Source organism: Camelus dromedarius, chromosome 6 (genome assembly GCF_036321535.1).
Source record: "Camelus dromedarius isolate mCamDro1 chromosome 6, mCamDro1.pat, whole genome shotgun sequence".
In the NCBI taxonomy this organism is placed as follows: domain Eukaryota; kingdom Metazoa; phylum Chordata; class Mammalia; order Artiodactyla; family Camelidae; genus Camelus; species Camelus dromedarius.
Window position 1 is genome coordinate 50,163,450 of NC_087441.1, and position 15,442 is coordinate 50,178,891.

Genomic DNA, 15,442 nt, shown 5'->3' on the forward strand with positions numbered 1-15,442 from the left:
ACAGATAAAACAAACTGGGGAGACAGCTTCTTACAAACAATTCACAGTATTCTGCAGCTACGAGAGAAGTAGCAACCTAGAAACTGCAAAACTTGGAAGAATAAGTGCATCATATGGTGAAAATTCTGGGTTCTTTTTATCTTGTTGGTTCTTTCTTAAGAGTCATCTCAAAGAATTTCTTTCTAATGGTCAAAAAAAGGAAAAGAAAGCAAAGAAAAGAAAAAAAAAAAGAAAGAGAAACGAGCCATTCAGAGTATTATTCTTGTCCTATTAGCTTTTCACCTGAATTAGCTAATGAAAAATGTGTAAGAGACATGGTAGCAAATACCAAAGAGCCACTACACTCCTTTTCTAAATGTTTCAAAGAAAAATATAATTTTTTACAAAGTACTGCTTCTCATCAGGGGTGTGTGTGTGTGTGTCTGTGTGTGTGTGTGTGTGTAAAATATTACTACATGTTTCCTTAGGATTCATTAAGAACAGAGATGTGCCATTTTTTGTAACAAATATAATAATTTAATAAACATTCAACTTCAAGTTTTAGCATTCTCAAGTTTCTTAAATTTGATTCTATGTACTGCAATTTATTAAAATTAATTTCTGTGATTTACTGAGCTAGGCATTGCGGAACTTCTAAATTGAAACAAATCATCATAGGGTGACATAGTTCTCAGAAGCTCATTGGCCAAGACAATTATTGAATGATGGACACACTTGGAATGACTAGGCAGAGGCAGATTTTTTGCTTCTAGGACTCTTTGAGTTCAATTCAGTGATGGAGGCAAGTAAAAATAAGGCAAATAATTTATCCACAGGATAAGAAAAATAAAAATGGGCTATCAAACTTCTGTTCTTGCATTTATACTTAATTTTGTCCTGACAATCAGAAAAAATTTTATGCAAAAGAATGATTTGGAAAGGGTTGCAGAAACTTTTAAAAGATACTCAAGCACAATTATCTTTAAAAAATGCCAACAAGCATTTGATTATAGAAGATTACAGAAAATTCACTTGAATTTTAAATGGTCTTTGTCTTACTCAATTTTTTATCAAATATTTTATTCTTGTAAATGTCTAGCATAATTATAAAATTGAGGAGTGGAAAATATGTTTATTTTCTCCTATGATGATTGAGATTCTTTTCTTTATCCCATACAGATAATTTCAGTCAAAATTTCTACTGCCTCAATTGTCTAGATACCATATTCACCATAGTTAAAAATAAATCACTGATTTAGTTTCAGTTGGTTTGGTTCTGCTAATTACAAAAACTAAGAATTTGTTCTGGCTTAGTAATCTCATTTATATTTTCAACCATAAACATTACTGGAACCATTAAAAATAAAGAAGTATATTATTTTATAATGGATTTATCAAATAGTAGGTATGAAAAAAGATCTGTTAATGTAGAATAGCCTCATGTCCTATGGATATGTAGTTTTTTAAAGTGCATTCAATTTTATTCAATGTTGATTTTTAGGTCCACAATTGAGTTTTATTTCTTCATATAATCAATTATAATGATCATTTTAACAGGTGTAAAAGGCATACTAGCAGAAAAGCACTATTTCAAACCAAATTTTCATTAAGTTCTATGGAAACTGCTAACTGGGAAGAGGAATAACAGATAGGCTTCCCTGCAATTTACTTGAGTAAAAAAAAAAATAACTAAAAAAAGAAAGTAACATGTATCTGAAATTATGTTATGGAGAGGTAAAACTAGAATTATTTTCTAGTAAGAAGTGGGCAAGTTGGTGGCAAAAGCACACAACAAAATTGGCATTTCATTTCAACGTGACAACAGTCCTTTTGACAGCAGATTAGCTTAACATTGAACATCCCACCAAAACAGTAATCCATTTCCAAGTGCATAATAATTCATTGTTGCCCTTCACCGTAGATTAAATGTCACCCATCATTGTGACAGAAATGTAAAAGCTGTTGCACACTAGTCATGAGCCAACATCAAAGCTGTTAATGCAAGCACTTTGGACATGGTTTGCTAAACTCGGTTAAACCATCAAAAACACTCTGTTTAGAACATCTTTACCTCTGAGCTTCAAGAGAAATACAGAATATTTTTACAAGTATAAGGCCTCTCAGTATGGCAATAGCCTTGTCATCTTGTGACCAGAGACCATGTTAGACCCAAAACATATGTCAAGACGGTCCTGGCAGTCACTGTAAAATAATAAACTCTTGAGCAGATTCTACAGAGACTGTCCCTTGCTCCCCTGCTAATCCAATAATCCAACAGATGATATTCTCATATCCTAAAAATCATGCAAAGTACTTCAGTGCAAAAACATACATTCATTTCTATATTCCCTTTAACCTAGAAAAACTAATGCTATGTATTTGACACATTAAGAATACTTTGATTTGCTATTCTTCCTAAGAATAGGCCAGGTTAATCAATATTGCTTGGCTTCTTTTACTCTTTTTTCTATATTTGGCACATTCATTTGTTCATTTAAGTAATCTAGGAAATCATAATATTTTTACTACGAAATTTGGTATAGTATTATTTTTCTTCTCCAGAGCTTATCTGTATCTAATTGTAAAATGCCAATCTCAGAATAAAATATGAAATGTTCTTATATGTTTAGTGAATAATTATTAAGGTTACATCAATCCTGTTGGAGAGAAATGTGTATACCATTATTCCTTTCTTTTAAGCTCAATCTTCAGTTATTCATCTCTGTATGCCAAACTTACTAAGGACCCTAGACCAAGATTTACATGTTAAATTTCAAAACAGCTCTGATTATCTTGGAGACAACTATGGCTACAAAAATTTTTTAAATTGTCTAATATTATAGGAATTTAAATTGACTAATTTTATAAATAGTATCTATTGTATCAATATTATCTATTTTTTAAACAAAGGAAATATTTGAAGCAAGGTGAAAATATTAATGTAAAGGGTGGGTTCCCTAACCAGACTTTTTATATGACTAACTGCCATCTCTATATTAATATACCTAGGCAAAGGAAAAAAAAGAACAGAAAGAGAGGGATAAAAGATTTAAGGGCACATATGATTATAGGTACAAGCCCATCATGGACAAGATTTCTTCCTAATCCTCTGTCAGCTAAGAGCTGTTATTAGAAATACATAGGATAAGGCCATTCTAATTGAACACAGTATCTCAGGTTCATCTTTACTCTTTAATAAGAGTTCTCAGCTAATTCAGATAAGCATGCTGATTGTGTCATTATGCTATAAACAACACTGCAACTGTTTGCAAGATCTCATGGATTGTAAAACCATACCAAGACAAACAAATAAGCCCATGCATCTTTGTCTTAACACTCACTAAAAAAAATTGAGAGCATTTTCAAGTATTTCTTAGATAATTGTTTTTCTTATAAAACAAGGGTGAGGGGGAAATATTAAAAAGGTATCACAATCACAATTTACTTTTAAATTTACTTTTAAAAACAAATTCTAATAATTATTATCCCATAAATTTATCATAAATTTAATGTTGTTAATACTGTGATACAGCAGATATTCTATAAGCCTCAAATCAAGTATTCTAATGATAACTAACAATCTGCTTAATGTATTATTTCCTTTAGAGCTGTATCTTTCTCTTCAGTGAAATATGTTAGAAGTATATAACATATATATTTTTAAAATATATGAATTTTTATAAATATATATGAATATATATTTATATAAATATATTTAAAATACTTGGAATTCATTGAAATATCTAGAATAACTATTAAATATTTTCATGACTTTTATTTAAGTCCAATATATATGTTTATTATTAGATAATGGGTTGGTTATGAGTTTACCGATGAAAAAATGTATCCAGTCATGTCTGTTCTTGGATTTAAGCATCTGGTACAATTCTCAGAACATTATGGGCATCTCATAGATACTTGTTGAATAAATTAATTAATGTATGAGGAATATGAATTAGTGTTTAATACTTTATGGAACTAATTATCCAGTGTTTACTACAGGTTCAAGAAATATTTGAATAATTGAGTGAATGATTGATGGAATAATTACAGTGGAAACAAAACAAATTGAAGGTGTGATTTGGAAGTGAAAAAGACAGAGAAGATTAATTATAACAATAATCAGGACAAGATCAGCTGGTGATCAAAACAAAAGTAAAGTAATGCCAATTAGCAATTTTAATGATACTTATATAATTTATATATTTTAATTTTGAGATAAAATTTAATTCTAAGTAAATATTACAAAACTTAGAATTCAATATGACATAGTTTCAATAATTAATAAATATGGATTTTGCTGTTGAAGTCGTATTATTTTAGAACTTTGTTTTGTGATTTTTCAGTGAAAATAAAACATACATCTGAGAATTTTTAAATGTATTTTGTCTTTCTTTTCTCTGTAATCATTATGGAGATAAGGACAAAGAATATACATAAAGAAAATGTCATATTTATTTTTACATCAATAATGATCCTAGTAAGTTCATCAGTGATCTCTATATGGCATAAGATATAGTCTTTACTCATAGGTAAAATTAAATGCTACATTTATTTTAAATTGATAACAAATAGTCATGATAATATTGTTTAGGTTAGAAAGGTAAGTTCTAGAATTGAAATTTGGACATTTTGTATATATTTGTACATCATGAACTTCTTTCATGGTAGCAAGAGTTCAATACCTTGTCTGAATGGATTTTGCTTAAACAATATTGCTTGGTTTTGGAAGGTCCATTTAGAATTTAAATAGGCTCTATTCAGGAGACCGTCTTTTAACAGGAGTTTTAGTGTGATTTTTTAATTTGCCAATTTTATGCAAGATTATAATAATGTCGAGAATTGAACAAATATTCTGAGATAATCTGTAAAGAACTGGTTTTTATATTATGTATTATTTAACCAAGAATGTCTAATATTATTTCTTACTTTTATAGGATATTCTACATTGTTTATTATTTAATAGAACATTTGTTAATTTGTCCATAAATAAAGATATTACTCTTAATTTTTCAAACTATATGAAATTGTTTTCACATCATTGAATAAGATGTTGAAATAGAATCATTCTCAAATCCATTCATTTAATAACTCACAAAGTACAATGGTAATATTCCAAAATTTAAAGACACTAAAAATGGCACACTAGCTAATGTTATGTTCTAAGATAGAATGAAATGGATGAATTTCTTTGGTGTAAAATTAATACAGGCTATTATAATCATACAGATATTACATTGTTATATTATTTGATGGTTTATCAAAGTGACAATTTTAGAAATTTCTAGAAGTTAGATATGTGCATATCCATACCATGTCTCTATTTGCTAATATACTTTTAAGCTGGAAAAAATCCAAATGTTTCAGTATTTGCTTTTGAATCTAATTTCAGAAGATTTTGGCTCAGATCATTAGAAATATCTAAAATTTCTAATTTGAATTTGAGGTAACCTAATAGTCCCTGCTTAAGATTTCCTGGAAACAGCTATTAGAACTTAATTCAGCTTGATTGATGTCCACACAATTGCTTCACAACTGTCTCAGGATAATTTCCTCTATGCTTTGTTGTTTACAACCTTCCTGAGAATTTTTGTTAAGTTGATTAGGAGGGAACAGGTGTACCTGTAGACAACAACAAAGGCTTTTTCTATATTTCAGAATATTTTTTTTTTGTCTGTTTGCTCTGTGGGCCAGCTGCAAAGTTCTCTAGCCATTTAATTATTTAAGCTGCGATTCATGAACTTACTTCTCTGAACACATATAAAACAGGATGACTTGTGTTGGTCACTATAAAAAAGATGCAGTGGTCCAAAGATACTCAAAAATGAGAAGTCCATTTTATTTTCACACAACATGGAAATAGCTAGAGCTAAAAGTTCATGAACTTCATACTTCAGATTCTCATTTTTGGGGAAAAACTGCAAACTTCAAATAAAAAGTTTTTACTCAACCCACCAAACAGCTACAAATGCTACATGCATGAATGGTTCCAATACAAATTTTCAGTCAGATACAACTGATAATTGTCTGAAAGACTCATGTGTTAATATTGAACCTATTAGGTAGAAAATTATAAATCTGCATAACATTTATGTGTGAATATATGAAAAATATCTGTATAATTATAAAAATATAAACTTATGAAAATATACCAAAAATATTATATTCCTTGTAAGATTGATTTTATTCTTTTTTTAATTGAATATACTAAGCATGTTTCACTGCTAGGAAAAAAATATATAACTTCATTAAAAAAAAGTTCAAGGAAGGATAAATATCCTTACTGATAACTGATCAGAAGACCCCACATAATGTAATTGAAAAATAACCTACATATTTAATATTTAATTTTGAATGTAAGGCAAAAAATTTTGATTGTATATCATAAGTGTTGTTGTCAACATGAAAAATTGTATGTAGAGTTTTAATTCATCTTGGATTTAGAGCTTTCTTTGTGATGTCTGGTAGAATATAAAGATTCAAAGATTATAATAAGTATGTGACTTCCAAGATCATTCAAGAAACAATAGAGCTTTGAGCCCAAGGATAGTTTTCATCTTCTTAATTAAGGCAAAAATAAACGAAATCATGTTGAAATTTTGATAGTGAGGTAAAGCATAAATGAAAAATTTTTACAAATTTCCATCTCCACAGTAACAATAAAGTAGCAAAGGCAACATATATCGAGCTATATCATAGATTTTAAAAGCCTTATAAAAATATTTTGTAATTTTTACTTAGGCATTTGAGTTTCTGATTCTATGACTGAAATATACTCTACATGTCAACAAAAATCAGGCAATTTTTGTGGTGATATATTTATCCTGTGAAAAACAGACAAATTTTATGTAGAAAATCATGGTATTCTTTTTATACTTAAAATGCTTATTTTTAATTAGTCTTGGTTTGTATTTTTAAAGCCTCCTTTTAAAGTTTACCACTTTAGTTTTTCTTATAACTGTTTTATTAATTTAAATTAGTAAAATATATTGTTTTGTTGTCTGGTTCAAGAGAAATTTTCAAAATGAAGAAATAATTTTTATATCATAGTGATTTGAACTGTTTTTAGCTTCTGCTTAATAAAAGTAAACTCTACCACACTTACAGCTTACTGACACAACCAGCATGCTTTCTGCCCCAAAAGGCATCATAGTACATTTTAATAAGTTATATGTCTCTGAAAAGTTCATTATTCTCCAGCACCCAAGGGGAAATAAAGAAAAAGAAAAGTAAAATTGATTGTGACTTTTGACAATTATTAGTTAGAAAAAGGAGGTAACAATTGCCAAAAAAATCACAAAAGTGAGCATGTTACCTGGCTATGACAAAGAGCACACAACTGACACCCAAGTAAGCCAGCAGAATATACATCCAGATATCAGGGGAGAGAGGATTCAGGAAGGAGAAGACGCCTGGGTTTGTACCATTGGGCTTGCGGTACAAAATACTTATTCCAAGTGTCATAAAGGGCTTGGAAAAGTCGATGACCTTCTCTCGAACGTAGGTAATAGCCAGTGGAGCAACTGCAAGGTCGGCTTTCTGTAGAGAGAAACATAAAAAAGGAGGAAAAATGGTTCTAAGTCACAAGAAAGTGGTAACCAAATTAAACAAAATGAAGACTTTACACTTAAGAATTGTCCCTGTAATGGTCATGTTACCATTTAAAGCATTCTTCACTCTGGAATGAAGCATCTGATTTACTCTGTTACTCATTTCTGAGTTTCTAGATTAGCACATCAGCAGTTATTGCAAGTAGACACAGAAAGAAAAAAATTCTAGGATAAAAAAATGAAAGAAACTGCTGTACATTCAACACCTGAATTATTATGCTATTCAACCTGCTCATAATTACTTTTAATCTAAAGTGTAAAAACAGCATCAATTATGATTTTCTAAATACTTTGGTCAAATTAATAATAATAGTAATAATAGTAGTAGTAGTAGTAGTAATAATAATAATAATAATAACTACCTCAAAATATTTAGCTGATAATTAAGAAACATTTTTTCTGGTTTTAAAACTATAGAGTATAGTTAAAATGTTTTAGTCTTTGATTTACAATAGCCAACATGGAAGCAACCTAAACGTTCATTGACAGATGACTGGATAAAGAAGTGGTGGTGTATACACACACACACACACACATACACACAATGGAATACTGCTTAGCCATAAAAAGGAATAAAATAATGCCATTTCATCAACATGGATGGACCTGGAGATTGTCATATTAAGTGAAGCAAGACAGAAAGAAAAAGAAAAATACCATATGATATCACTTATACATGGAATCAAAAAAAAAAAAAAAAAGACTTAAATGAACTTATTTACAAAACAAACAGACTTACAGACATAGAAAACAAACTTATGGTTACCAGAGGGGGTAGGGGTAGAGTGGAGGGATAAATTGGGAGTTCAGGATTTGCAGATACTAAGTACTACATATAAAATACCTAAACAACAAGGTCCTACTGTATAGTACAGGGAATTATATTCAATACCTTACAACAGTCTAGAGTGGAAAAGAATGTGAAAAGAAATATATATACATGTATGTATAACTGAATCACTATGCTGTACATCAGAAAGTAACCAACATTGTAAACTGACTATACTTCAATAAAAAAAGTTTTAGTCTAAATAGTTAACATTGTGAAAATGGTCTTTTAATGTGATTGTGTTTACTGCCCCTGAGTTTTGTTTCTATCTCTCTAATTTGTTTTATGTTATTTAATGAAAATCCTTGCAGCCTTGCTTAAATCGCATTAAGAAATGAGTTTTTCAATTTTCACAAAGTTGCTAATTTTCCACGGTAGCTTAAATACGTTAAACTACTAATGCTTTTCACTCACCATATTATAACCATCTGTCAGGGATGAACTTAAGCTCTAACACATTGAAAGAAATAATTGTAATATTTTAAATTACAAAGGCATCTATTCCCATCTATGATGGGAAGCTATATTTCTATATTTCTTTTTATAAACATACTGAGTTTTCAGAGGTTACATGAGAAATGCTCATCCTAAGAAGCTGCAGAAAGATGTACAGGAGAATGAGATTGATCTTCTACTGTTTCCTTGCCTCAGGGATTGTTGGGGGACTTAAGGAAGAAACTTCTCTACGAGGTTAACTTTGTTAACATTATTATTCTGGGTACGTGTTTGTGTGCATTTGTGGTGGGGAGGGTTGGGAGATGCTCGGATAGAGAATCTCTGAGAGTAGCAATGGAAAGAGAAACACATTTCCAAGAAACCAGGAAGGAAAAACAGATCTTCAGAGTCCTGGGAAGAGTACCATCATATTTCATATTTTCATTTACATAATCAAAGAATATCAATTTGACAATAATAATTGCTCATGTGTCTTAAGCATTTGCTATACAACAGGAACTGTGCTAAGAAAGTTACATGAACTGTAACATTTAATTCTTACATAATCCTACTATTATTCCCATTTTTGGATAAGGAAACTGAAACCATAAAAGTGAAAAACATGTTCATTGTCATACGGTTAATTGAACACTGGAACCAAAGAGATAACTAAGCTTTTGGAATCAATACCTAGAACTAACCATGACGTTCATCTCAGAAAATAGAAATGGAATCATGGAGACATTATTCATTCTTTCATTCATTCATTCATTCATTCATTCTTTCTTTCATTCATTCATTCAGTTATGAAAGAGTCTACAGAGATAGAAAGGGAAATACAGAAGCAAGGGCAGGAGTTAATAGATTATAGTCAGAATTTAGAGGGTCAGGTGCAGAGTTCCTATTTTCCATAGGGAGATAGCACTTCGTCTAAGACAGAAGAAAAGGAAACAAAGATGGTTTGAAAAGGTAAACAAGTTTGTTAGAGAAAGAAATTGATAATTTAAGAAACGAGGTTTCCAGGTTAAAAAAAAAAAAAAAAAGAACACCATAAAGTGGTGATTTGTCCCTGTTTTGGTGATTGAATACTCAGAACAGTTTATCATGTGCCACTTAACTTTGTAACCGCCCTCCTCCTAGGCTCATGGAAAGTAGAATTTTACCACATACAAAACATGTAAGTGAACATGCTTAAATATGTTTTAATTCATAATATATATCAACCAAAGTTAGGAAACAACTGAAATAACATATATTAAAACAAAACCACTACATAATTGAAAAAAGTTGTTCTTATAGGCATATATTAGTAGGATTGACTAGACCTACATCAAATTTCAAAATTTACTTAGCATTGCCTAAAAAATTTTCTATTCCAAATATTAAAAGGAAAAAGAAAATTAAAAAATTATGTAATATGTTTTCAATTATAAAAGAAACTAGTCATTTGAAACAAAAGGTATAAACACTTTAAAATATTTAATTTTTAAAAAATGGACAGACTGTGATGCATCCATACAATGAAATGCTACTCAGCAGCAAAAAGAAATGAGCTGTTAAGCCATGAAAAGACACAGAAGAACCTTAAATGCACATTGCTAAGTGAAAGATGCCAGTCTGTAAAGGCTACCTACTGTATAATTCCAACTATATGATATTCTGGAGAAGGCAAAACTATAAGGACAGTATAAAGATCAGCGATTGCCAAGGGTTCAGGAGAGGGGGAGAGTGATGAATAAGTAGAACACAGAACATTTTTAGGGCAGTGAAGCTATTTTGTATGACTCTGTAATGAGGGCTACATGACACTATGCATTTATCAAAATCCACAAAACTAGAAAACACAAGAGTGATTCTTAATGTAAACTATGGACCTTAGCTGATAATAATGTATCAGTGATGGTTTCATCAACTGTAACAAATGTACTACATTATTAGAATCTGTTAATAATAAGGGAAATTGTGGGGAGAGTGGGTAGGACAGGAGAAGGCATATGGAAACTCTACTTTCTGTACAACTTTATAATAAAACTAAAACTGTTTTTTTTAAGTATATTAATTATTTTTAATAACATCAGTTTTTTAAACCATATCCTCAGTTAGTAGAATTAAATGTGTTATGTTGATTGACTAATTAACTAGATTATCTATTAACAGTAAAGTACACAAAACATATCAAACATCAGTTGTCAAAAAGTAGTATCTAATTGCACATCAAATACATTTTTAAAATCAATTTTAAAAATGAGGCGTCAGCGCTATCTTGCAATAATAAAGATGAACATTTATTTATACACAATAGCCTTATCTATGAATAAGACCTAACTTCATTACAAATCTATTAATAATATAATAATTTTGGAATCTAATCATGATGTTATTAAATGTTTATAATGGTAGATGTAGTATTTTCGGATCAAATATCACGCTATTCAAGACTGAGCATTTGGAGAAGAGAGCTTGATGGTAAAACTGAATAATCCTAGAACTTTTTATCTCTGTAGATAGAGGTTAATATCATTTAATGAAAATGGATTTAGTAAATTGAATTTTTAATTTTAAAGAAGAAAGTAGTCCTGCATTAGAAACAGCCCATGGTCAAAACAGATTGAAAAAAACCTATTTCATCGAAAGAAAAATAAATAAGTAAATTGTTATGTGCTATATGAATAGTGTGCTCACTTCTGCGGGACTGGGTCAGAGAGGAATTTACCGAACAATTATACTTGCGTTGCAGCTTGAAGAAAGAGTCTGAGATGACAAAGGCCTGAATGGGGAGGGTAGGAGCAATAAGAGTAAGGAATATCTTAGCAGTAACTAGCATCAAATGTGAACACGGTGAGCCAAGACTGTGTTGTAATCTTTGCCGATAATACTTTCATTAAATCTCACAACAGCTCTACCAAATTTGTAGTGGGATTTTCTTTCTACGATACAAAAACCAGAATTGTGAGAGTTTAAGGAAAGTATGACTTAACCATATTCATCTCCCACCATTTTTCTATACAATCATTCAAATGCATTATAACTAATTCTTATGCTCTACTGTTTCTATATTCCCCTGCTACAGATGATCTTCCCTTTTCTGCACTATACAAATTCCATAAGACACATCCAATTCTTTTCCTCCAATGCAGCCTTCCCTGAACATTCTATATACATTAATTTCTCTTAAGTAAAGTACTATGCACTTATAAACTTAATCATGTAATTTAACACATAACAATACTTTATGTTGTTATTTCTGATTTTTCCCATGTAAGTCACCTAATATGATAGAGTTTTGAATGTATGTACTGTTGCAATTGTATTGTCCCTGTTCTTAGGAGCGTATGGGCACTTTGAAGCCTGCTGGCATTTCCTTCAATCAAAGCACACAGCACTGAACTGAGAGAATGGTAAAGTGTGCACAAAGATACCTAGGCATCAGCTATCTTATTAATTTAATAAGTATTAATTTACTATTCTATCGTTCTGTGTGAAACTCTTCCAAATTGTCTTTAGCCCCATGATCATAATCAATCTAACATCTCTCAGGTATCAGACAAAATCTGGCACCAAAGAATCGCTTAGTAAATGCTGAATACAGTTTCAATATAACTAACTAAAATGTTCAAAGAAAATTAAAAGAAATTTAAATTTAAACTTTTTTCTAATCTTGCTCTAGAAATAAGATTTATTTGTTCATTAATATAATTTCTAGTGAGCTAACCATCTAGGGAGAACTGAATAATTCTTTTTATGGAGTTATATAGCTAATAGCAGTCCTTTGATTAAAGTCTCATTAAAGATTAAAGAACAATGGTAAAATTTATTGGTCTAATTTCTAATTCCTTAATACAAAAATTAGATAACAAAGCATATCTTTTTGAATGGCACAATGACTCCAAATTTGATCACGTTGAGGAAACCTTCCTTATTAAGTCCCTGGAGTCAAAGCATATAATGATGTTATGTTATAATGTGTGATCTGGTCAGTGAGACATCTTATGCATACTTCTGAAAGCTCTTGCAATCTAACAAAGAAAAACCAGTTCTAAACATTGTTTTCTTTTCTATAATGTTGTGAAATGCTTAGTAAATGGGTAAAATAATTAAACAGTAAGTGCATATGGGTAAACTAGAATATTTTCACTGATTTAGTTAAGAAATGTAAGCTAGCTAATTATGCTTATTAATTATAGTGTCACTTATAAGTGATAGCACACTTTCCTAAATTCTTCACAATGTACAATGTGAACAAATGCTTTGCCCCTGTGTACACTTTCAGGGAAACATGGTTCACCTCTGTATACACAGTGTACGACCTCCACCACTGTCCTCCTAGTCACACTACCTGGACTCTTGTGGCGACCTCTTAATTGGTCCCCTGCTTTCATTCTTGCCTAGTGTTCTTCATCCAGACACCAGAAAGTTCTTTTTAAAGCACATACCAGATTATCACTTCTTGCTCAGAATCTTCTAATGACTTCCAGCACACATAGAAAAAAATCTAGTGTCAGCCTACAAAGCACTGCAAGAGGTGGCCCGGCTTATCAATATTGATCCCAATCACCCTTCTGGCCCTAGTTGGATTACTCTTCCTCCAACAAGTCTGGCTCCCTTGCTAATCTCCAAACGTGTGCACACATTCTTGTTCTCAAGGCCATTCTATTCACCATTCCTTCTACCTGGAAAGCTTGCCCCTCATACTTCTACATAGTTTATTCTCTTACTTCATTATGTGTCTGTTCAGATGTCAGTCACCCAAAGGGATCTTTCCTGACTACTCATTCCATCACTTTTATCTTTTACCACATTTTCATTTCCTTCATAAAACTTATCATGACCTGAAATTGTCACTTGTTGTCAGCATTCTTCCAATAAAACAGAAGTCCCTTTTGAGTGAGGAGTTTCTCTATTTGGTCCAATTTTATATCTTCAGTGCCTAGTACAGTACCTGGAAAATAGTAGTCATTAATAAATACTTTTAAATGAATGAGTGAGTGGATAAAACTATCACTATTACTAATTCTACCCCTGGGATTCCCTAACTTTCTCTACAGAAGAGTATTCTTGAGGTTTATATTTTCAATGATTTTTTCTCCTAAAAAGCTTTTTTTAGATTGGCTTTGCCTCATTTTTATTGTAAAGACCACATAGTAATAAAGATAAGAATATTTAGGAAAACATTCTTTTCCTTCACCTCTCCCATCATCCCAACCTCAGTCCACTGATGCTTTCAGGTCTCTGTCTCTGGCAGGGTGAGACATGCTGGATCATGTGGTTAATATTGGGATCATATAAGAGGAAGAAGAAGTTAAAAAAGTAAGATTTTTTATGTGCATGATTTCTACTTTTGATGTAACTGAAATAATAAATTACTAAAAGTTTCCATATTTAACAAGTCTGTGATAAGCTGGGCTTTAGTTATTATAATTAACAAGAAATCACTTCAAGCCATGGTCAGTACTCACTGTGTTGTATTTAAGAAAAAACTTTGATGGCCTTAAAGTTACATACATTTCATATATGTGAAAAACCAAATTTTGAACTTCCATGAACTGTATATATATATAGTATACTGTACACAGCATAAGATCTATTTGAAGGTTTACAAAAATACAAGCTTATATTTGAAAAATATGCCCTTAGTTGGCTTTTCCCCAAACCAAGTAGTAACCACATAATACACAGCGGAAAGTAAGGTAGTCAATCAAGTTATCACATAAGGTTTCTTTCACTTATAGGACTTGAATAGGGACAATTAAGAAAGAATTAAACACAAACAGTAGTAGATTCCACTGCTGCCTCGGCGCTGTCACTTTATTAATGCTTCAGTAAGCCTGCTGGTAATTTCAAATGATACTGCCTAAATCTACCAACCTTGTCAACAATGACAGAATAAAAAATGAACTTCTCAACTGGTAATTCTTCAGAAGAGCCATGGATTCAAAACACTGATTTTTTTTTTTGGTAGTGGGGCATGGTTAATTATTTTAATTTTGTTTGTTTTGTTTCATTCTCATCCAGATCTGATTTCACTGTAAGTTCTCAACTGGATGGTTTATAAATATTACTATTCCTGTACTAGAATTATTACAATATCTCTTCTTCTGTCACTGCAATATTTCCATAAGATTTATTTGTTCTTTAATGCACTAATTGAGTTAGTTTAGCCGCCTAGGAAAAAAATACATACACAGAAACTGAGGAATTTTTTTTTTCACATTGATAATTTCAAGAAACTAAACTTCTAGTAAAAACAATTGGAAATCATACATATTAATACTCCAAAGTGGAATTTAGTATATCTGTTATTCATGAGCAAAGCACTGAATGATGGTGTCTCTGAGATTTTCTTTCTGGATGTTTGATATTACAGACTTCTTGATTTTAAAATAATTAATGTCTTTTAAAATTATAGTTTAAGTAAAAATTTTTTACTATGCTAAAGATAATAACCTAAAGAAGAATAATATTCTAATACTTTCTACAACTCTAATGTTTAAACATAAATTAAAGCAAAACAAGGGGAAAGTCCACAATATTACTCAATGTTATTATATATTTATCAAGCAAGTACTTGGAAAGAAAGAGATGTGTTGAA

General features: G+C 30.7%; 1 protein-coding gene across 3 annotated transcripts in view; it reads right to left on the reverse strand.

The window, feature by feature from the left end:
- The window catches only part of GRIK2 (glutamate ionotropic receptor kainate type subunit 2), a 605,730-nt gene that overhangs the window by 138,028 nt on the left and 452,260 nt on the right, over nucleotides 1-15,442 (reverse strand). For all 3 annotated transcript variants that reach the window (XM_031456080.2, XM_031456083.2, XM_031456088.2), the window contains one exon: nucleotides 7,295-7,518. In XM_031456080.2, coding sequence (XP_031311940.1) covers nucleotides 7,295-7,518 — 224 coding nt within the window. The remainder of the gene's footprint in view (nucleotides 1-7,294; nucleotides 7,519-15,442) is intronic.